Source organism: Eptatretus burgeri, chromosome 11 (assembly GCF_056783735.1).
Source record: "Eptatretus burgeri isolate ZD-2024b chromosome 11, Ebu_testis_v1, whole genome shotgun sequence".
Classification (NCBI taxonomy): domain Eukaryota; kingdom Metazoa; phylum Chordata; class Myxini; order Myxiniformes; family Myxinidae; genus Eptatretus; species Eptatretus burgeri.
In genome coordinates, this window is record NC_140971.1 from 18,245,610 (window position 1) to 18,270,315 (window position 24,706).

Consider the following 24,706-nt stretch of genomic DNA (forward strand, 5'->3'; position numbering starts at 1 on the left):
TCTCATTGACCTCTATCAGGATCACTAATGACCAGATCTCCCGCTTCAACTTCATTGTGAACGGACGGACGGATTGTCACCTCTCCTCTCAACACCAATATTATGAGGTCATGCTCGAAGAGATGACCTAAAAAAGGACCAAGGAGAGAAAATGTACAGAGACACGGGAAATAGAGGGTGAATTGGACAAAGTTGGGGATGAGCACACATACATTGAGGTAGTGGAGGACCATGAGGGGGAGCTGGCGGACTGTTTAGGGACCCGGTGCGAGCAGCTGGATCGCCTCCTTCGGGAACGTAGGGAGACGCTATTCTCCCTTGAAGCTGATCGCGACCAAGTGGGTTTGGTCGTGTCAAGCAAGTTCGAGGGGGCGAGTGCTGTGGACAGGTGCACGAGCAGCTTGGGGGGTATGGAGACCCCGGGACCCTTAGAGGTGGCGCGAATCCCCAGTGCGGTTGTGCAGGTGTGTGTGTTTGCGAGTGTGCGGAGATGGGTGCTTTCCAGCACGCATGGTGTGAGTGAGACCCCCTGTGCAAGTGAAAGGTTGGGTGTGAGTGAGAGGGTCCGTGTGAGAGAGACAGTGTGTGTAAGAGAGCGGTACGTAAGGGAGATGACGGTGGGCATGAGTGAACATGCAGCCGCGTCTCCCGGTGTGAGTGTAATGGGATGGTGTGTTAGCGTCGTAACACGCAGGAGTGCGCGTGTGGAATGGAGACGAAGACGGCGACATGTGAGGGACAAGGGCCGAGTAGCGGCCGTAGTTATAATGGGGACCGCGCCGGGTTTGCACGGCAGCGAGCGCGAGGTTCGGGCCATTGCTCGCACGAGACCCCTGCGTGCGCGGCTGCGGGAGTGAAACCCGGTCCGGAAACGTGCGCGGTGAATGTTGCCGATCCCACGACGGACAAAAGGTAGGCTGGTAACGGATTTGGACTGGATGGGTTCTCCACGCGAGCGTGTTTGTGAAGCTCCGACGAGCAGAGCACATGTGTTCGTGTGGAGAAGCCCTCGAACTGCGAGGTTTGCTTTTGGGATGCGCAGAGTGACGTCATGGCTGCACGTGTGGTCGGAATCCGGCAGGAGGGTGAATCCCTGCCGGATGGTGCCGTCCAAGACGGGACGAGGTACACGTGCATGACGTCACGGGCAAAGTGCAAAGTGCGCGAGCTGCGAGTTGCCGCGCTGGTGCTGCGCAAAAATTGGAAAAAAAAATTAACGAAAGCAAGCCTCGCTTTTGGGTGAACAGGATTCCCAGGCAAGGGGTGGAAGACCCCCTTGTCTGGGGCACAGGATAACCACTAGTTAGGGGGAGGGGTTAGTGTTAGTTCGACCAACTTCATGGGGCAGGGGTAAGTCCTCATGGATTATGTGGAATGGATTAGTTAGAGGGATTCAGTGAGATTTAGTTTGGGAAAATTGATTTTTGAGGATTTCGGAGACAGAGACAGACTGTGGATGTGTAGCGGGGACGTAGTTTAGCTACGTAAAGTTAAAAGGAACGTGCTACTAGTTTAAGGGACGACGTGGGAGCACGAGGTAGTTAGGGGAAGTAGTGAGCAGGATGGCTGAGTTCAGCGATGTATGTGTTGAAAAGTTGTGAGGTGGATACATGATGAGTGAGTGAGGCCAGTGGGTCTGAGTGAATGGAGTGATTGTGGTATGCATGGTGCGATTAGTGATTGGGGGGAGGAGTGATTCCCACCCAAGGGATCCCGGGGTCTGTGTAGAGCGAGTTATCTGGGTTAGACAAATTGGAAAATGGAGGTCGTTTTGTTGTTGGTGGGGAAGTAGGCTCGAAACCTGTTTTGGTTTCGAAACCATTTGGAGGGGTGCAGGAGCCCTGTTGACGGGCTGGGAGCATGGCTACAAACGGTGAGTATCGCTGAGTGAGTACCCCGGGCACCGGGCTCGTCGGCCGTGGTAGGCCAAGGGCCCATGGGGGGCCGGGATAGCGTTGTGGGCACGGGTGCGCCATTGGCCGCGTGGGCAGTGTCATGGGCACGGGTGACCCTCGGAAAGGGGCCCGGGAAGCCAGCCTGCCACGTGAGCGTTTCAGGGGAGTCGCCATGGAGGGCACGCCCCGGTGTTTAGGGAGCTGGTAGGCTCGCAGGCAGTGTAGTGCCCGGGGGTGCCATAGCTGGAGAATCGGCAGAGGGTAGTTCCTGCCAAGGGAGCCACGCGTCCCAGCCGTGAGACCGTGTGAGGGCACGGGAGGAAAATTGGGGGGCATGGCCCGAAATTTGAGAGGACACCAACACAGGCGCCAGGAATCCTGGTTGTTGGAACCAAGACTTTAAGCGAGAGGCACTTGTTGAAAGCCCCAGGGTAGTTTAAAAGTTAAATGGTTAGGGTAGATAGGAAGTGTACCCCTCCGCACCATCCATCCCTTCGCTCTAGTTTTGGGCCGCTGGACCCACTCTGAGTAGATCGCTGAACTCCGAGGAGGCCATCCTGAGGCTTGAGTTGGGCCTCGACGCAGGACTCCAGCCCTCCCCAATTCCCCTCTAGAAAGGGAACGTAGGGGTTGGGAGTAGGCTAGATGACGAGATATGTTTGCCGAACAATGACGTTAAAGGGGGTTAGGGGATGGATTATAGTGGGGAAGAGTAAAAATAAAAACAAAAAAAATAAGTTGGCGCTAAATTGGGTTTTACAAATTAAGGGAGTGGGTATGGACAGTGACAGGCAAAGGCGATAGGTGGGAGGGAGACAGGTAGGTGGGTCCGAGCCCGCCTTCTGTGTGGCCAGCACCACCGCACTCCCTCCAGCGACCTGCAATGCACAGCGAGAGGTTGGCCAACTTTGTCTGCTGGCTGTGGTTTTGCTGCGAGGCCTGTACCGGCCAAATCGTCAGCAGCTGTGTTGCTTCAAGGCCTGTGCCGGTCGGATCGTCCGCCGGCTGTGTTCGCCTGCGGCGGCCTGGTTCTGCAGGCTGTGTGTGCCTGCCACCTTTGCCATGCCATGCCAACTGGTTCCTCATCATCATCATTTTTTTGATGATGTTCATCAGTTTGCCCCCCGGTTCTGTTTTGATTTGCCCCCACCCCCTGTTCATTTCCATTTGCGCCGGGATCGTCACAAGAGTTGCAAGGACTGTCCTGTTGGCAGCTACAACATGGGCCTGCAGTAGCGGCCCGTGTGCTGGTTGACTTTTACCTTTTTCCTGTAGAGTTCAGAGATCCTGGGCCATGGTTAGTGTAAATTTGTAAGTTAAGTTGTATTATATTTATTTATATATATATATATATATATATATATATATATATATATATATATATATATATATATACATACATACATATACATATATATATATATACATATATATATACATATATATATACACATATACATATATATATATATATATATATATATATATATATATATATATATATATATATATATATATATATATATATACACGAGTGCGCCCCCGGCATGTCAGTCTTAGCGCCGGCATTTATTTAAGTCATCCGGATGAGTGTGTTTGTTAGTTAGTTACTCAGCCCTCAGGTTATTTATTTTGGGGACATGAATACACTGAATGTCGCACTCAGGGATCCGAAGGTAAAACGTATTAGGGGAGAACAACACACGATGGCACACGAGAATTTGACGACTCGGGACGAGTCTGTAAAAAGGGGAGGGGGTAGTGTTACGGCTGTGAAAATTCGCAATACACCATAAAGGGTCCTCAGGTGAGATATATCGATAAGTTCATGTGTAGTTCACCCAAACCCGTTGTTTAGAGGGAATATGTGTGATTCATTCGGGCTGTGACTCTTTGAGATAGTCGTTTTTCTTTTGCTGTCATTATTTTGCTGCAAGAAAAAAGCCTGGTGTTGGCGCAGTGGTTAGGGCAGTGGCTTGGGACCCAAAAGGTCCTGAGTTTAAGCCCCGTTGGGACACTGAATTAATATATGTATATATAGATATATATCCCAAGTATATCCCATGTAGGATATTTGTATATATATATATATATATATATATATATATATATATATATATATATACATATATATATACATACATATATATATATATATATACATATATATACCAAGTCGAAAACACCAGGGGGTTGACTCAGCCTGCCATCCTTCCGAGGTCGGCGAAATGAGTACCAGTTGTACTGGGCCCGGTGTATGCCCCGGTTAGAATAGGTGTACCATATCCCTGTGTGTCGTAAGAGGCGACCAGGGTTGCGTCAGGAAGGGCATCCGGCGTAAATAACTATGCCAAATCATTATGCGGACAACAATACGAATTTCCATTCCGGATTGGTCGAGGCCTGGGTTGCCAACGACGGCCACCGGTACCGGTGGTCAGCAGGGTACCAGTGGAAATTGTGCTGCTGCTGGGCGAAGGAGGAGAAGGAGACGGGGAAGGCGAGTCCGGAGGCAGTGGGAGAGGGGGAAGGGTAGAAGTGTACAGGTGAGAGTTGGAACTCTGAATGTTGGGATGATGACTGGCAAAGGCGAGAGTTGGCTGATATGATGGAGAGAAGAAAGGTGGACATACTGTGTGTACAAGAGACCAACTGGATGGGAGTAAGGCTAGGAGCATTGGAGGTGGTTTCAAACTGTTCTACCATGGTGTGGATGGGAGGAGAAATGGTGTCGGGGTAATCCTGAAGGAAGATTATGTCAAGAGGGTATTGGAGGTGAGTAGAGTGTCTGACCGAGTGATGAGTGTAACGTTGGAAATTGAAGGGGTGATGATGAATGTCATCAGTGCATATGCCCCACATATGGGGTGTGAGATGGAGTATAAAGAAGATTTCTGGAGTGAGTTCGATGAAGTGGTGGAGAGTGTATCCAAGGATGAAAGAGTGGTGATTGGAGCAGATTTCAATGGGCATGTTGGGGAAGGGAATAAAGAGGACGAGGAGGTGATGGGTAGGTACGGTCTCAACAAGAGAAACGTGGAAGGGCAAATGGTGGTAGAGTTTGCAAAAAGAATGGAAATGGCAGTGGTAAATACGTATTTCAAGAAGGAGGAGGAACACAGTGTGACATACAAGAGTGGAGGAAAGTTCACACAGGTGGATTACATCTTAAGCAGAAGATGCAACCTGAAAGAGATTAGTGACTGTAAGGCGGTGGCAGGGGAGAGTGCAGCTCGACAGCATCGATTGGTGGTCTGTAGGATGACTTTCGAGGTGAGGTTGAGGAAGAGAGTGAGGGCTGAACCAAGGACCAGATGGTGGAAGCTGAAGGAGGAAGACTGTTGCGTGAAATTTAGTGAGAAGGTGAGACAGGTGTTGGATGATGGTAAAGAGGGGTGGGATGATTGGGCAACGACAGCAGAAGTGGTGAGGGAGATAGCGAGGAAGGTACTTGGTGTGACATCTGGACAGAGGAAGGAAGATAAGGAGACTTGGTGGTGGAACGAGGAAGTACAGGAAAGTATAAGGAAGAAGGGGTTGGTGAAAAGGAAGTGGGATAGTCAGAGAGATGAAGAAAGTAGGGAGGAGTACAAGGAGTGGTGGCGAAAGGCAAAAAGAGAGGTGGCACAGGCCAAGGAAAAGGCATATGACGAGCTGTATGAGAAGTTGGATACAAAAGAAGGGGAAAAGGATTTATACCGATTGGCAAAACCCGGCCCATTCCCCCAGAACCCCGTCCTAGCTGTCGGGCGGATGACACGTGCAGGCGCGAGGCACGAGCCCAATGGACCACGCCGGAGGGACTCGGAGTTGCGGTCGCCAAGGGCTGGACGACGCGCTCAGGGAAGTCACGACTTCCTTTTCTTTTGGGGTTTTGTGTAAATGTCTGTGGGTGGCGCCAGTCTTGAGAAGTAGAACTGTTTTAAGTGTTGCCGTGTGAATTGCCTTATTCGGTTGTAGATCTGCGTTGGTTCTTTGCTTGTGTTTTTCTTTGCATAAACGTATGCGTGTATTGCTTTTGTTCCTTTGTTTTACTGTAATATACATACCTTCCGTGCTTCCATGAATAAATGTGCTTGTCCAATTGTTCCCCGTTTCGCTGTGTCCTTTCCTTTGTTTGAATCTCCATCTTGCATCACGTAAGGTCTTAATAGTGGGTTTTAACAGCTGGTAATTAATCTGAACCATCAAGGTCGACGATAACTCCGCTCAGTTATCCCTGCAGCACGGAACGAACCGCTTAAGCGGTTCGTGTCCGGAGCTGACCTGTGGCATGGTACAATCTCTCGGTAATCTACCCGCGCGAATAATTAGGTAAATCGATTATTTGGCGATCGGACCCTGTAGCGCGTGGGTAGAGTACGGACAAGGTTGTGGTGTGCTTGGAACACACCCGTGACTCGTTTTCGTCATTGATCCGGAAAGTCACGACTGAATTGCACGTTCGGTGGGCGAAGCGGCCGCTATTGGTTACACGCGGTCGTTCGCACACCGGCGGGGCGCGAATTCACAACAATATATATATATATTTAGTAAACCCTCCAATATTGCGGGAAACCTATTGTGTTCCGGTTTCGTGAACGTGGGATTTCATTTTGCCCAATTGTGGTTTTTGAGCTGAGATGAGTCATCGTTTGCATCTATCCTGTGCATGTACGATTACCTTGCTCTCATTACGAGTCTTTTGTTGTCACTGGTGCACTGTTTTTAATGGCACAAAGTTAGTTGTGCCAAAAGGCAGAGAAAGGTGATTAATTCTCCATCATGTAAAGTTAATCGTGGAAGCAGCAATGGCCAATCACAATGCTGCAAAAAACTAGCCTCCACAGCTCATGGAACTTATTAAAGCGAAGGGATTCATGCAAGAGAAGGTTTTTTAACGCCATCGGCACAGGATTATTCTGGAAGAGAATGCCATCTCTTACCATCCTGCCCAAGCAGGAAAAATCTGCTCCAGGGTTCAAGGTGGCCAAGGATTGACTTACCCTTCTCTTTTGTGCAATGCTGCTGGTGACTTCGTCGTAAAGTCGATGCTGCTTTTTGCATTGCTGAATCCATGTGCCTTGAAGGGAAGAACAAGAACCAGCCCCCGGTATTCTGGCATGCAAACATGAGAGTGTGGGTGGCTGCCACAATGTTGACCAATTGGTTAAATAACTGCTTCGTCCATGAGGTGGAAAACTACCAGGTGTCGAAGAACCTTGCATCCAAGGTTTTACTGATCTTGGACAATGCGCTTGGTCATCCAGAAAGCCTGCAGTTTGCACCCCCCCAATGTGGAGGTCGTCTTATTACCTACCAACATGATCTCCCTCCCTCCTTCAGCCGATGGATCAAGCCCTCATAGCGACATTCAAGTCCTACTACACCTGCCGCAAACTCAAGAGGATACTGGACCAGATGGAGAGCGACCCTCCTTTGACTGTGATTGCTGGAAAAGCTACAACATTGTTGACTGCATTAATATCACTGGGGAATCTTTTAAAGAGATTAAGCCAACGACATGGAAATCATGCTGGAGAAAATTGTGGAGTGATGCGGTACTCGACCTCAAGGGCCTCCCCTCGATGGACAAAAAAGTCCGGAGAAATATGAGGGTAGCACGTGATGTTGGAGGACAGGGTTTTGAGAACATCCAAGAGGAAGGGGTGAAGGAACTCCTTGAATCCCACCAAGGAGAGTTAATGGAAGAGGATCTGGGAGAACCCATACGCTCGATTGAAGAGTGATGATGAGGTGGAGGTGATGGTGCCAGAACCTCAAACAATCAAGATGCCAGTAACAGGTTTGTTGCAAATGAGCAAGACCCTGGCTGACAGGGTTTTGTGATTGATCCATTCATGGAGGGGAGCATTAAATGTAAAAGGGTTTTTGAGGCCACTGCTTTATGAAGATGTAATGTAAAATGTAATGTAAAATTACATTTATAAAAATGTAAAAGGCTGCTGCTTTTTTGAGGCTGCTTTATAAAGAAACTTACAAGGACCTGCAAGCTAAAGCAAAGCAATCGACCATAACAAGCGTTTTTACAATTGTAATGCATTTATTTCTGACTGCCATCAATCTTCCTCAATATTTTATCGAAGCCCATGAACCAACCCCCCCCCCCCTTCCTATTGGCCTTTGGTTTCCACGATCAAGATTTTAACTATCATGGAATTTTCCAGGAACCTAACCCCCACGATATTGGAGGGTTTATTGTTCTCATTCTAACAAATGACTGACTCACTCATTAATGTTCGATACCTAACGGGTGCCGTAAAAAGCTGAAATTTTGCATGCCGACGGACATCGAGGCTGATACACCGGGAGGGAGGGGGGAAATCACAGAACTGTCAGAAAGCGTCCTTAAATTAAAATATCCGAAAATAAGTGCAGCCTTGTTGTGCTCATCGAACAGGATATCGGTGATGCTTGCCTATAATCATAAAACATATTTATTATGCACCTATGTTCGAAGACCCTCTCTTGGACAGGCCATCGCTACGCCCATGGTTGGCAATGAGTGTCCCAGAAGAAGCGGCAGAAAGAAAGAGAGTGACGTTTCTATATGCGAGAGAATTACATGCCCAGCCAGTAGGTTGCCCAGATGTCAGAGCACTGATATGGTTCACCAGAGTACCTGGGTTCTATTCCCAGTCTGGGCACATAGTTTTCACGCACGCACGCACGCACACGTCCTTCCGACCTGATAGATGAATCATGACAGTTAAACGGCACGAGTGCATGCATACAGCTTCGCCTCCTGCACAGATAGCTTCAGCGACACATAGGTCGAGTGAGTCTATTTTAAAGACCGGTTCTAAGGTCACAAACTGTAAGGGATGGTAAAGTCATCGACCATGGTTTAATTGTGGAGTTATGAGTCATCAACTGTGGAGCTAGGAGGTACGAACAGAAACCCTCTTCTCTTATATGAAGGTACCAACATATACACATATATATATATATATATATATATATATATATATATATATATATATATATATATATATATATATATATATATATACATATATATATATATATATATATATATAAAAATAGATAATTCATTTTTGTATAATGTACATAGTTGAGGCTCATGGAAGAGCTAGTATTCATACACTGAATGGATCAGGACACAAGACAAAAGGAACAGATGAGAGAGGGGGGAAACAACAGTAGCAGAGTTGAAGGTAAAGATATAAGCAGACTTGGACAATGGGTGTGGAGAGCATTGAGGGGCAGGAGAGGATGCATAGGGTGGACAAGATGGATAGAGAAAGAAGCTCTGGATGGGAAACTGAAAATTTGGAGGGAGGAGGGATTGGGATGGGGTGGGGTTGGGGTTAACAAGGGCAGAATATATCATGGTTTTGGATTGGTGATTATTTGAGATGGTGGTGAGCAACTGTCTTGAAGACATGGAGGGAAGAATGAGATTGAAGAGAATGTGGAAGTTGATTCCAGATGTGGGGGTGGGGGGGGGGGTGGGAAAAGGAACAAATGAGTGGAGGTGAGTCGTGATCCTGGATTTAGGTTGTTTCATCAGAAGTGGGTTCATTGTGCACTGTGTGTGCCTTGCAGAAATCTGGGGGGGGCGACAACGCACAGAAAGAGCAGAGGGTGCAAGACCAGAAAGGAGGCAGGAGAGACAGAGAGGTCATGACTTGTCTCTGATGGCAAAATGATACACCCATAGACTCAGCTTCATCACGGGAGATTCCAATAATTATGAAGACCTCAATTTCCATGGCATCAAGCTGAGAAAGAAGTGAGATAGTTGAGCTAGGCAGTACTCAATCTGGCTGCAGATGAAGGCCTTGTAGGTGAAGGACTTTGTACGACGGAGGATGCCCAGTCGACAGCTCTCCTTGGAGGCCAATTTTGCAATGTGGTTTGCCCAAGAAAGATCATGGCTGATAGTGAGACCCTGGAATTGGAATGAATGAACTTCCTCAAGAGGATTGTTAGAAAGTAGATGGGGGTGAGGGGTTACCAGACAATCCTTTCAGAGAGAGATTGTGAGAGTGTGTATTTGTCAGGATTTAGATATATTCCAAGTGTTTGATCATATTGTGGTTTTGTGAAGGTCTGAAGAGAGGAAAAAGGCTGCAACCTGCCTGTCTGAAGGATGAGGGATATCACGGCATAGGGTGGAGTCATCAGCAAATAGATAAAGAGGATTTTCCAGAGGTTCAGAGAGAACATTTAGGAAGATCAGGAAGAGGAGTGGGCATCGAACACCACCTTGGGGCACTCCAGCCTTTGAATACACTGAATATACTGTTATCCATCTTGTGAGAAGGAGTGGGCCGAGAACACTGCCTTGGGGCACTCCAGCCTTTCTAAGACGATGAGATGAAAGGATTCCGTTAAGAGCCACACGTTGGCTTTGAGAGTAAAGCAAGTCAGGCAGTAAGACCTTGCTGATGATTGAAAGCAAGCCAATAGATCTGCAGTAAAGGGGATCAGCTTTTCCAAGTTTTTTTTAATGTAATGCAGTGATCTTGGCAGATTTCAAAGCAGATGGAAGATGACCGAGGGCAAATGATAGGGTGAAAAGGGCAGAGAGAGGATGTGAAAGAGCAGCAGAGTTGACTTCCGGTTCCGGTTTTGAGCAGCGAGAGGTCTCCTTTGGGACTCCCTGCTGACGTTCTCAAAGCTAAGTTTGCGGTTGTTATTTGTCCCGTTTTAACTGTTTAATTTTCTCACCTACATGTTACTGTGTGTTGCTCGTTCGGTTTTGTTTCAAAAATCGTGCTATTTTGTGAGTATTTTTGTCGACGTTCTTACCTGTGCTTGAGGCCTAGGCGTAGGCTTGAGGCCTACCGGTTCCACTCGGTGTTCGATCGTTTTTTTTTTTTTGTTGTTGTTGTTTGTTTTTTCTCCCCATTACCTTCATTTTCTATCCTCCCCATTACCTTCAATTTTGATCCTCCCCACTTTCCAAACATCCCCCATTCTCCCAACTAATCTCTTTCTTATCTCAAAAAAAAAAAAAAAAAATTAAAAAAAAAAAAAAAAAAAAAAAAAACCCTACAACAACAACACGCTCACCTTCTCCCGATTCTGCTTCTTCTTCTTCCTCTTAACTTCCTCCTCGTCTTCTTCCTCGATTTTTTTTTTTTTATTACACTTCCATGACCTAATCTGTTGAACTCTCTCATATATTAATATTAACAACAAAAAAAAAATATAAATATTTATATATATATAAATATATATATATATATATATATATATATATATATATATATATATATATATATATATATACACCCAACAACAACAACACGTTCACCTTCTCCCCTTCTCCCGATTCTGCTTCTTCTTCCTCTTAACTTCCTCCTCGTCTTCTTCCTCGATTTTTTTTTAATTTTTTTTTTTACACTTCCATGACCTAATCTGTTGAACTCTCTCATACATTATTTTTAACAACAAAAACGATCTTATAATGCTTCATCTTCCTCTCTCACACATGTGGTACTCTTTACTGTTTCACAATGCACTACTCTTCTGCTATTTTAACAGACTGCTCTCATTTCGAGCTCTCCTTCATTCCTTGCCTAAAAAATCCAACTATTACAGCGCTTCTTCTCTCCATGCTCTGAATTCGCCTTCATTGCACCCATCAAGAATTGTGTTAAATCGCATCTCTGACCTAAAACTTTTAAAAACCACAGTTTGCCATGGATGCTCGCTTTCCATCAAACATTCTTTTTTTCCAACTTCAGTGCCAACTCACCACCATCACGCCTCACTCTCACTCCCAAAGCAACCATCCCACTCTTCTCCCTCCAAGCCTCCCTCTCACCTCTCTCAAAAATCCCCCCTCACCTTTCTCCCACCTTTCATCCCCCTCACTCTTCCTTCTCAAAGTTGCCCCCCTCTCATCCACCAACCTGCCTCCCTCCACTGCCCTCTCACCTCCATCTCTTCACTCCACCTCCTCAAATCCTCAACTGCCTTCTTCCTTGTCTCTTGTCCCCCCTCTCCCCCAGCACCACAGAGCCTTTTCTCCTCATTCGGCCCCCTCCCCTCGCTGTTCTGCAATACCCCACACTCCTTCAGCAACCCTCCTTACCTGCCCCCTCGTCCCTTGTCCTACCCTCCCCTCCCCTCCACCTCCTGCACCCAAAGCCTCCTCCCCTTCCTCTTCATTAAAAGTGTGGACCTCAAATATCCAGGGCCTTCGCTCAAACCTTTCAGATCTTTCCATACAGGTTGCCACTGACAAACCAGACATTATCTGCCTAACAGAAACTTTCCTCTCCCAAGACGTGTCTGACTCCCAAGTATCTCTCCCTGGCTACTCCCTCTTACGGTATGACAGACCTGAGCCTCGTCCTGGTGGAGGTGTTGCTCTCTTCATCAAAGACTCTATTCCTCACTCTCCATGCACTGCTCTCACTCCCCCACACCCCCAGGAATACCTCTGGCTTCGGCTTCCCCTCCACTCCCACCTCATGTTTATATGTGTACTGTACCGTCCACCGAACAGTGATGACTCCATCTACATCTCACTATCCGAAAACATGGACCATCTTCTATCTTCTCATCCAAACTCTCTCTTCCTCTTATGTGGTGACTTCAACTGTCATCACGCCAGTTGGCTAGGTGTGGGTACCTCTCTCACCTGCCATGGCACCTCAGCAAAAGCTTTCTGCGACTCAATCGGTCAACTTCCCGACCCGGATCTCAACCAATGGTACTCCATCTCTTCTGGATCTGATTTTGACAAATTTCCCTGACAATATCTGCTGCTCTTCCTTCGCTCCAATTGGTTCTTCTGACCACGTCCTTGTTAAAGTGGACATCTCTCTGGCTGTTATCAGAGAACCACCTCACCGCCGTCGAGTCTGGCATTTCACTCAAGCCGACTGGCAGGGTCTCCGAGCAGCCATCAAACTTACAGACTGGTCTCCTATCACTACTTTCTCAAACATCAACTCATCCTGGGAATTCTTTCAAAGAAACGTGCTCTTCCTCATGCACAGATTTATCCCCTCTCGTGTTCAGTTGTCTTACCCTTCCTCCCGCCCTTGGTTTACTGAAGCTTGTGGCGAGGCAGTTGTCCTCAAACAACTTGCCTTTGCCTCATGGAAAGCAAACCCAACTGAGGGCAATCTCAGTTCTTTCCACAAAGCTCGGAACAAGTGTGTATCTACCCTCAGGAGAGCCAGAAAACAACATCTTTCTCATCTCAAGTCTGAACTCTCAAACCTCTCTCCCTCCTCAAAATCCTGGTGGCGTTTAATCAAATCTGTTTCTGGTGTATGTTCCCCCTCCATCCCCTCCCTTACCTCAAATGGCCGCACTGCTGATTCCACACGTGATAAAGCTGAATGTCTAAACTCGGTGTTTGCAGCTAAATCTTGTGTCCTAAACCCATCACTATCTCTACCCACTTTACCCAGTCGCACCCAACTGTCCCTGGACTCTGTGTCCTTTTCTCCTGACAAGGTGGAGAGCTTGCTTTCAAACCTCGATTCAGATTCTGCAACCGGTCCAGACGGCATCAGCCCACGTGTCCTCAAAGCCTGCTCTTCTGCTCTTGCTCACCCTCTCTCTGTTCTATTCACCCTCTCATTTGCCCAAGGTCATCTGCCATCTGCTTGGAAATCTGCTAACATCACTGCCCTGCATAAAAAGGTGCAAAAACAGATCCCTATAACTACAGACCCATCAGCCTTCTCCCAATCATCAGCAAGGTGATGGAATCCATCATCACCTCAGATATGAAATCCTTCCTCTTCTCCAATGGCTTGATTTCCAATCATCAATTTGGTTTCAGACCAGGTCACTCTACCCTGGATATGCTGCTTCTGCTCTCCCATCAATGGATGGAGGTCCTCAATGCCAGACAGGAAATCCGAGCCGTATCCCTGGACATATCACGTGCTTTTGACACAGTCTGGCACCCTGCCCTACTCACCAAACTCTCTTCCCATGGTATTCAAGGCCATCTCCACTCATGGCTCGCAGACTTCCTCTCCTGTCGCAGTCAACGTGTGGCCCTAAATGGAGTTCTTTCATCCCCTCTTCCTGTGCAGGCTGGAGTTCCTCAAGGTAGCGTTCTGGGCCCTGTTCTTTTTCTGGTTTTCATCAATGATCTCTCGGACTCTCTGGAAAATCCTCTATTTCTCTTTGCCGACGACTCCACCCTCTGCCGTACCATCTGTCATCCCTCAGACCGGCAAGCAGCAGCTTCTTCACTCACTGCAGATCTGGATAAAATCACAAACTGGTCCAACACGTGGAACATGTCTTTCAATCCAGACAAATCTCACACTCTCACTATGTCTCTTCGAAAGGACCGTTTACAAAACCCCCCATCCACTTTCTCAACAATCCTCTGGAAGAAGTCTTTTCTTTCAAGCTTCTAGGTCTCACTATCTGCCATGACCTTTCCTGGGAAAGTCACATTTCCAACCTCGCCTCAAAAGCCAGTCGCCGACTGGGAATCCTCCGTCGTGCCAAGTCCTTCCTCGGCCCTCTTGAGCTCCTGACCACTTACAAAGCTTTTGTCCGTAGCCTGATGGAGTACTGCTCTCCCCTCTGGGCTGGTGCTCCTGCCTCCCACCTTTCTCGGCTTCACGCTGTCGAAACCAGGGCATTTAAGATCATCAGCATCTCCCGCAATGAAGCTGAGTCTTTGGGCCTCTCACTCAATCACCGCAGGTTGGTCGGTGGTCTTTCTGTCTTCTACCGACTCCTCTCCAGCCTTGCCCCCCTGCTCTCTCTGCGATTTGTCCCCACCACATTTCCACAGGGCGCTCAAGGTCCGCCAACAACCCCCTTCTGGTAAAACTACCAAAATCACGAATCACTGCTCATCTTCACTCTTTCATTCCTCTTTTTTCCCGCCTTTGGAATAAACTTCCTCACTCTATTCTTTCCCATTCTTCCCTCCAGGCTTTCAAAACAGCTGTTCACCACCACCTCTTATCTTCCCCCATCCAAATCCTCGATCTTTTCTACCCCCGATAATCCACCCAAGCCCACTTCCTTCATTTCTCCTACTTTCCTTCCTGAAAGTCCCTGAAATGTCCATCTTCTCTTCGCCATGTTCCCCGTCCCATCCCCATCCCTCTCCCTTCCACAGTTCACCTAATGTGTCTGTTCCCCACTGTTTTGTCCCTTCCACTCCCGCCCCTCTCGTCTCATGCCTCCTTGCTGTGAGTTGTGTGTTAGCTCTCATACGAGCCTCGACCAAGGTATACAAAAAAAAAAAAAAAAAAAAAAAAAAAAAAAAAGAGTATGATTTTAGGACATGTGAGCTGATGCCATCCAGTCCAGTTGCAGACTCAGAGTCGAGGGTTCAAAGAACCTTCTCAGGTACAAAAGACACAGAGTCCAAGAGCAGATGGGTACAACAGGGATGGGTACTGACCGAGAATGAGGGGTTGGGGACACAAGATTTGGTATCAGATATAGAATTGAAGCATTCGGCTTTCTCAAGAGTGAAGTCGGTTGTGATGCCATTTGAAGAGAGGGAAGGGATGCAATGGGAGCATACACCAGAGACAGACTTAAGAAGGTGCCAGCAGGTTTTTAGAGGGGTGGGTGGAGGGACAGGTCAGGTCAGGTATGGGAGCATGCCCCAGAGCAGCGCGTCGCTGCATCCACTTTCTGCCGGTACTTCAGGGGCCTCCATCTGGCCATCCCCCAGGTAGATACCTGGCCCATCCCAATCTCCTTGAGATGCTGATCAACCTGCTGCAACCACGAGGCACGTGGTCAGCCCATTGGCCTCCTCCACTCACAAGACTCCCTCGCTGAGAGAATCTGGTGAGCAGGATCAGCGTCGGGAAAATGAGCCACGTGTCCGTACAGCCGCAGCTGATGCTCACGGACGATGCAGGTAACAAATCTCATTTGAGTCTCTCTCAGCAACCGCTCGTTGGACACAAAGTCCGACCAGCGATAGCCAAGGATTCTCCGAAGAGACCTGGTACCAAAGGAATTAAGTCTCCATCTCAGATCCTTGGTCAGAGTCCAAGTCTCACAATCAGAGCAAGACTGGAAGCACCAATGACCCGAAGACTCAGACTTCCGTCCTCCGGCACAAGTACCGGCAGCGCCACACCCCATTATTCAGTGAATCCATGACTCCCCAGGCTTGACCCAGACGTCTGTTGACCTCTGATTCACAGCCAGCAGAGACATGAATATCACTGCCGAAGTAAGTGAATCTCTCCACGACCTCAACATCCCTGCCACAGACAGGATAACAGCATCCAAGATGTCATTGAAAGCCTGAATCTTAGTTTTGACCCAGGAAACCCGAAATCCCAGTGACTCCCACTCCTCATTCAGCACCTCGAGGGCCGCCAAAAGGATATCTAAAGTCTCCGCAAAGATGACTGCATCATCTGCAAAATCAAGGTCAGAGATCTTGACATTCCCAAACGATGCACCGCAGCTTGATCTCTCCGACACCCTCCCTAGAATCCAGTCCATACAAGTGCTGAAAAGTGTGGGGGCAAGTTCACACCCCTGACAAACTCCCAGTAACAACTGGAAATAAGTCAGAGATGGCACTACCACATCTCACAGCACTCTCAGTACCAGAGTAGAGTTCAGACGTCAGATCGATCAGTTTTGGTGGCACCCCACGAAGGCCAAGAATCCTCCAGAGGGCATCCTGATTCACTGAATCGAACGCTTTACAGAGATCAACATAGGCTGCAAGCAGCCCCTGCCGAAACTCTCATCTGCGTTCCGTGAGGACCCGAAGAGCAAGCATACGGTCAATCGTTGACCTCTTTGGTGTAAAGCCTGACTGCTCTGGACGCTGGTACTCAAGCAGATGGTGGCAAACCCTATCAAGAATTATCCGAACAAAGACCTTGCCCGGCACTGAGAGCAGCGTCACCCCTCGGTAGTTGTTGCAGTCTTGGTGATCACCCTTCCCTTTCCAGAGAGGGAGAACAAGGCCCCTCTTCCAGTCAGTTGGGATGGTGCCTGTGTTCCAGGCAGAGCACAGAACTGCATGCAAGGACATGAGTGCAGCATTTCCACCAGCCTTGAGAAGTTCAGTCTGGATGCCACAGATCCCTGCAGCTTTACCCCATCTCAACCGGTTCACTGCAGCCTGTGTTTCCACAAGCGAAGGTGGACCACAGTTGATTGGAGGGTCAGCAACAAGAATTGTAACACCCCTGACATCCAACTCGGCAGCATGTGTATCAGTCTGCTACAGCCGCTCAAAGTAACCGGCCCAGCGGGCCTTCACTTCGGACTCCTCTGTCAAGAGCCTACCACCCTCTGCTCTCACTGCAGTACACCGAAGGATGGGCTTGGATGAACGCAATGCGCGAATTCCCCTGTAAGCAGGACGAGAATCACTTGGCCACAGGTGATGCTCTACCCCCTCACACATAGGCCTCCTTGTACACCCTTGGTGCACGTACAGTTTTACGACTCAGCTCCCTGAACAGCTCAGCTCTGCCATTCAGCCTGGCCCTGCGACTCTGGTCAATGGTATCCAGTGGCCCGAGAGACAAAATTCTTCTTTGCCCGACGGTGAGTTCCAAGACATCCAGCCACCCGAAGTCCATGACTTCTTGCAAAGTCAAGGAACTTGGTGCTATTCAGGTTCACAGTTCCAGACCCATGGAACCAACACATGTCTCATAACCATCCCTATCAGTTCCAGTCGATGCATTGAAATCCCCCCCAAGACTAGAAGTGTATCTCGTCTGGAGCACTGATCAACCAGACTCGAGCGTGGCGTGGAATGCATCCTTCATGGTGAGATCACTCGCCTCAGTCGGAGCATAAACAGAGAGCAGGGAAATGACACCTCAGGAGTGATGAATCCTTAGTCTCATAATACGCTCGTTGAACGGTGTTACCTCAATTATCATTGGAGTCAGCTTATGGGAGACAGCTACAGTAACTCCTTGGTCATGGTAACGGTGTAACCACCCACCATTGATGTCACCGCAATCCAGTCTCCAAACCTCAGAGAGTGCTGCAATACCGATGTCCAAACGCGTGAGTTCAGATGATAACAGACAGGTGATCATCCTCTCTTCGGGATAGGATATTCCAGGCACCCACCCGAAGGGAACGCCTCAGGTTAACCCAAGGAGACCGCCGTCTTGTGGACGACACATCAGCACCACTCCGACACACCCTCACGCAATCTGACCCGGGAATGTTACCCTGTGGTTTCCCTCCTCTAATCAAAGATTGGGGGTTCCGAAGGCTTTGCCCCAATCCCATTATCCGGTGAGCTGCCCTGCGAAGGGAAGCTGCACAGGAGGTACTCCGATGGAGTGGGTTTTCAGATTTCTTTGCGTTTTTGTGTTTTGCGGAATGAATGGTTTTACAGTGGCTGGAGTGCAAATCCTGCCACCAACCTCCTAATAAGAAGTAACCCAACTGCAGGAGGACGTCTGTAGACACAGTTGGGCACTAGATATAGATGGTCATTGGCTCACAAGGAGCTCCTCCGCCCTTTGACAGGTATTTTTTTTTAATCCTGCTGGGTGTCCATATCCAAACACCCTCCTCACCCAAAAACCTGGTGGGGGAAGACGGTTTAGTCACCGACAACCCGACCATGGAACAGGTTAGTACAGGTTTACATGATACCTGTAGCAAGTCACAGATCTAATCTGGCCTGACCTTCATCTGAGTCACAGATCTAATCTGACCTGGGGTGAGGGGATACTATGCTATCCACTTGAGCGAGTTTCCCTTTAATTTGGCAATTCGTGAAGCACATTGCTTTGATGTGCCGAGACCGTGTTAAGACCTGTTGATGCAACAATGTTAAAGAAACTGCTGCTAAGTTTAGCCAAATAGTCTCAAAGCCAAAATCAACATAAACGAGCAAAGACTTGCCAGGACAAGTTTTGCACAACTTTCCTAATAATGTAATGAGAGTGACATCAGAAGTGCCAAGGCCTTTTAATCATAAATATTTTGAAACTCAAAAAGGATGAATGATAAACTATTCATAAAACTAACTAAAAATAACCAAAACGTGGCACATACCTGAAGCCATTTTCTTTTTTCAATTTTTCATCAATATCCTGCCAAACGAGAAAAAACAAACAAACAATGGTGTTAACTCAGGCATTACTAAAGTGAAAAACCAATCATATAACAAGCAAGCACTTACAGTATAAGCCCATCAAATATTCAGCACTTTTTAGTAAGATTGTGCCAAAATACTAAAACAAAGTGTAAAAAGCACCAAACTTTGCACAATCAGGTCCTTCGATATTCCATTCACTTTTTGGATGTGGTATAACTGCACCGGTTTGATTTTATGGACAGTTGTCAATTCTGAGATGATTAACAGAGTGAGGCAGACAGAGAATAGACAAACAAACATTTCAGAAAAGTAAAAGAACTCATGAACATGAGAAGGGCACTTCGTAGAGCGCATACCTCCGCCATGCAACGCTTGATTCACGAGAATATATCGGACCCAATAAATTTATGAAATATCATTCTACTGTATATGAAGACGCAAGTTATGAGTTTGTGCCAAGATTAGTGCTTTTACAAATTTTCAAGTTCACCAAAACAAATTTCACCTTTGCTCATCATCATTCATTGAAACAGGAAACAATGATGTCATGTAAAGTTGAGGCGTTAGGTATGGTACATGTCATTACCCTCACCAACATGTTAATTGCCAATTACAATCACGTATTATGATTGGCTGATTAGTTCACACCTGAGGCATAGGCTCACAAAACTGCTTGAAAGCATCAATAACTCTAAATTCTCTGTCATTGAAGTTTCACAAATGAAATAACAACAATGCTACATATGAAGGCTACATTGTGATTGCTTAGGTTTAGCATGTAAAGCAGATCTCCTTCTGCTCCACTCCCCCTCCCCATTACATTTCTCACTTATTACTCTGACACTGCCCTCTCCCCCCCCCCACTTCTCCCCATCTATCGCCCCTCCCATCGAAGTACAGAATATGTCGCACCTGCGGTAAAGTTTGAAAGCATATCAAAAACCGACCTTCTCTTTTTTAATCTTGTCCTTCCTGTGTTTTTCTTTGTCAAAGTGGCCCTTGTGTTTGCTGCAAAACACAACTTTTGTTATTAAAATGCTGAGTAATCTCACATTGGTGAAAACAATAATTAGCAAACAGAATAATTGTAGTTTTGTTTGACCGAGAAGAGAAAAGAGAAAAGAGAAAAGATAAGAGAAAAGTATGAAGAGGAGGAGGAAGAAGAAAAAAAAGCATTAAGAGGTAAGAAAAGCTAAGTTGGAAGAAAAACAAAATATATCTAAGTTAGGCTCCAAAGCCAACCACTGACTGGGCATTCTCCATCATGCAGTCTTTTCTTAGCACATGTGAACCGTTATCCACTTACAAGCCTTCATCCACAGCTTGTTGGACCACGGTTCTCCCCTGCCTCACACCTTGCTCTGCCTGACCCTATGGAAACTAAGACCTTCAAAATATTTTTTTCTTTTATCTCCCACGATGAAGTAAAGTCTCTGGGACTATTACTTTTGACATCGCAGACAAGTTGGTGGTCTCTCGGTCTTCTACAACATTCCTTATGGTCTTGCTACCTCTGCTCCGGTCGTGCTCTGTATCTCCTCCATCCCTCCCCACCTCCCAAGAAATCTGCAGGGCACACATGGTCTGCCAGTAATCCACTTCTGGTGAAGCTCTCTCTTGCCTGTGGAACAAACTTCCTCAGTCTGTTCACCCTCATTCTTCTCTCCAATGTTTCAAGACAGCTGTGGACATCTACCCTCTCCAACTCCCATGGACATCTTCCAGCGGTCTCCACATGCTGTATTAATGTGCTGTTTTAAAGTACCCCATTTCGTTCAATTTTGGTGTTACACCCCTCCCCTTCTCCACACGTTCCAATACCAAACACAAGTCGAGAACCTCTCCCCTCATGCTTACCTCCTCCCAAACCCCCACCCAACTTCCGCCCCTCAATTTCCAGATACAGAGTTGTCTAGAAAGTTCAAGGAGTGAGGAGTTTGCAGGAGGAGGAACCTTTGTGGATGTTCTCTCTCGGAGGATATAAAAATAGGAAGCAGAGTGGATAGAAAGGGGAGAAGGATAATAGCAGCAAGTCAAGAAGCGATTTGTTGTGTATCATGCCATGAGTACTATTAGTTTCACTTTGAAATAAACTCAACTTTGCAATTCACCGAACCGACATTGTGCATCAATTATTGAGTAAAGAACATTCAGATTTTGTGAACTTCAGCTTGTCTAATGAGTATCAATTACCTCTCCTATTTAAAACACCTGTATTGTAAAGGCTTTTCCTTCCCAGTTTCATAAAATTTGGCTGATAACAGCTTTACGTCAACTTTGATCTCCTTTTAGTTCAACGCAAACAAAATTACTGCAATCACAAGTCCTGTTCCGAAATAAGACGAAGGTTATGTCTTTGGATTCAAGTTTACAAAAGGACTTTTCCCAAATAAAGCATAATTGAGCTGAGATTCATTAAATCACTTATCTAAAGTCTGTTGACAGCAAGATTTAGTGATGCAAGTTTACCATAATAATTTGGTGCAGGTTTTTCACATTGCAAATGTCATGGCTTGGAATGGTTGTCAAAGCTGCTGAAGGTTCGCAAGTGGGCAATCAAACGTCAATAAACAGAAAAAAAAAATCAATAAAACAACAAACAGAAAAATCTAATGCTGTCTGTCTCATCCTGGAACACAGAAACGCTCCTCGGGGAGAGAGAAAACATCTACTAAGTAAAAGTTGCTTCAAATTATTCCAAACTTCGATAAATAATAATATTTTTTCAATCAGACAAAAAAAATAATGTGAATTTGAATATGCAACAGACAAAATCAGAGGTGCACAATTTTCTTTAGGCTCACACAATATTCAGTAGTAGGAGGATACAATACCACACAGAAGCCAATCATGGACCAGAGTTTTCATTATGTAGATTCCACATGCATTCAGAACAGATTGTAGTTCAGTGAAACATCACAAGTGGTGCACAGAGTACGTGAGTGCGAAGAAAATATACAAAATGGTTGGTTTGTATATCCCCCAGAAAAACACAGTGGATTGGCAAAATTTAATTTCTGTTGCAATCGTGATAAATCACATAAACTTGCACTTGCGAAATTAAACAGAAAAGGAACTCGATACTGCATTTGAACGTCGGCATTGTCACCGTATGCGTCGATAAAATTATGACCTTGGTGACGTTTGGGATGTTTTCTCACACAGAAATGAATGGTCTACAACATAGAGATGTTGCAAACAAGGCAGATAACAACCTGTGAGAAGAGTCCTTGTGGTCATGGTTGCCGTGTTTTTCACTCCTGCTGCGCTCACGATCCTTGTGTTTGGACTTGCGATCCTTGTGCTTGTTGTGCCGATCTCCATCCCTGCGTTTGTGGTTTTGAATGTTGGCGGGTTTGTGAGCATCTGGCACACAGCAACCTGCAGTTAGGCAAGAAACTGTCTCCCCAAAATAAGGATTATTAAAATAAATGCCGAATTGTTTTCTTTTAACAAAACGGGCCTGACACATTCATTTAATCCCCTGTAAAATGTCCAAAACTACTCCTTGGAACCTTGACACAGGAAGACATTTGGCTCACAATGCACTCCAAAAAATCAGTGTATCGACTCAATATCACTGGGGAGGATAACAGTTGGGCAGGAACAGGAACATCACCCGGCTGGTATTATGACATACAGCGGACCCCAAAACACAATCCAGCAGGGCACAAACCAGCAACCCCAGGACCCGATCCAGCAGGGCATAAAAGTCTAAGTCGACTTGAATCAATGACAAGTTTTCTCAGACCATGATTTGAAACAGCAATTTTTCGTAACATTGAATATAAATTATTGATATTCTTTCATTCATTCATTATAGTTATTCTTGAATGAAACTGTCTTAACAGAATAAATGAAGGTTCAATACATTTGAGACAGTGCAAAAGTGTATGTGAGCAGTCTGACTATGTTCTGGAATGCATTACAAAACATTTATGAAGAAATTGATTCAAGCAAAATCTATATGCCTGGTGTGGGCTTAATGGCTCGGGTAGTGGACTCGGGATCCCAAGATCCTGAGTTCAAATCACACTCGGCTGTTTAATTAATACCAGGTGGGGTTGACTATGCCTGTCATCCTTCCGAGGTCGGCAAAATGAGTGCCAGCTTGCTGGTATCCTATGTCGGAGTGGCGACCCATCCAGGATTGTGCCCAATAGCCAAGGAGACTGCTTTGGCAGCACCAACGCTCTGCACAGAGTATGATCCTGATGGATGGATGGATAATTAATCTATCAACTAATTGAATCATTAGAGTTGAGGCAGTTCTCAAGGTAAAAGAAGGCCAGAATGATTATTGAATATATGTAGATTGTAGACAGATTTGATATTTACTACTTAAATAAGTGTAACAATATCTTTAATAGTTTATGGAAATCCCTAGAAAGGGCATTTGGTTATGTACTACAATGATTTATTTTGTCATCACATCCATTTAAGAAATTTGCGATTGGACTTCGACTTCATGCATTTTTTTTTCCCGTATAATTTTTGGAACTTTTGTTTTCAGGGTCTAAAGACTGTAAAATAAGGAATGAACAAACACCCACAGCAGACTCACCTTTTGACGAGACAATCACAGACCTGACAATCATTACACACGTTTCCAATCAGCAAAGTGAGGTGAGGTGAGGCCTCGCTAAATCCCACTGCAGTTTTAACGAGTGAAGTCGATGGCACGCCATCACAATCCCCACACTTCCCACCTAAAGCAAAGTTGAAAGGTGGCAAAAAGCTCCACAAGGAATGACCTTTCCGTTTTGACACATGCTCCCGAGTCCCCACGTCTTGGGGCAGGAACCGGGAGTCAAATTCAAAAAAAAAATCGTTGCATATTTCCTGCGTACCTCAATGTTGATTGGTTCAGTAACAAATGTTTTTAAATGTGGCTGTAATTAAATTTTTGGTATAATTGACAATTTAACCCCACCCCAGAGGGGAGGGGCTAAAGATGATACTGCTCTCGCACCTTCGTGCCTTCGCACAACTTGCAAATTTGATCAATTTCTGCACAATCGTTTGGGAGATAGCATGACAGACAGACAGCTAGACAGACAGAGACACCCATTACAATATCTCCCTGTTATTTTTTTAAAAAAATTCTTATGCATGGGTGGGGATAATGGCTATTTTGATTTAAATGTATCCCCTTGAGAATACAACCGAAAACTCAATTAGCTTGACCTATAGCTGCCTGGCATGTGCGGTCTATTTACCGCCTCCCCTTCAACCCCCCCACCAGATCCTTGAGGTGTGAAACATGCTCCAACACTGCCCCTTACATTATTCTTACCCAACTCCAGCATATTACCTTTCCTTATATTGAACAGCATCTGCCAATCTTCTATCCATGAAACGATGAAAGATTCCACAACTTAAAACATCCCAACTAGACGTCCTTCCACTCATTGTCACTCTGTTGTACGGAGGTTATGTTTTCACCCCTGGCCGTCTGTTTGTTTGTGAGTCGGATATCTCAAAAAGTTACGGACGGATTCGGATGAAATTTGGTGGGCAGGTTGAGTGTGTGACAAGGACGAATTGATTCAATGTTGGTCAAGATCCGGATCCGGAATTTGTATTTTTTTTAATTTTTAAGTTATTCGCCACCATTGATAGAACCAAAAACAATATCTCAAAAGGTTGTGGATGGTTTATGACGAAACTTGGTGGACGAGTTGGGTAGGTGACAAGAACAAGCCGACGAGATGTTGGTTAAGGTCCAGATGCAGATTCAGCCAAGCAGTGAGATACAAAACGTAAACTGCTC

The 24,706-nt window shown here is 46.2% G+C and overlaps 1 protein-coding gene across 1 annotated transcript in view; it reads right to left on the bottom strand.

The window, feature by feature from the left end:
* The window catches only part of LOC147016596 (DNA topoisomerase I, mitochondrial-like), a 104,712-nt gene that overhangs the window by 75,248 nt on the left and 4,758 nt on the right, over positions 1-24,706 (bottom strand). Inside the window, exons 3-5 of the mRNA XM_085845411.1 lie at positions 22,149-22,299; positions 19,881-19,941; positions 18,891-18,928 (exon numbers count right to left, since the gene is read on the bottom strand). Coding sequence (XP_085701537.1) covers positions 18,891-18,928; positions 19,881-19,941; positions 22,149-22,299 — 250 coding nt within the window. The remainder of the gene's footprint in view (positions 1-18,890; positions 18,929-19,880; positions 19,942-22,148; positions 22,300-24,706) is intronic.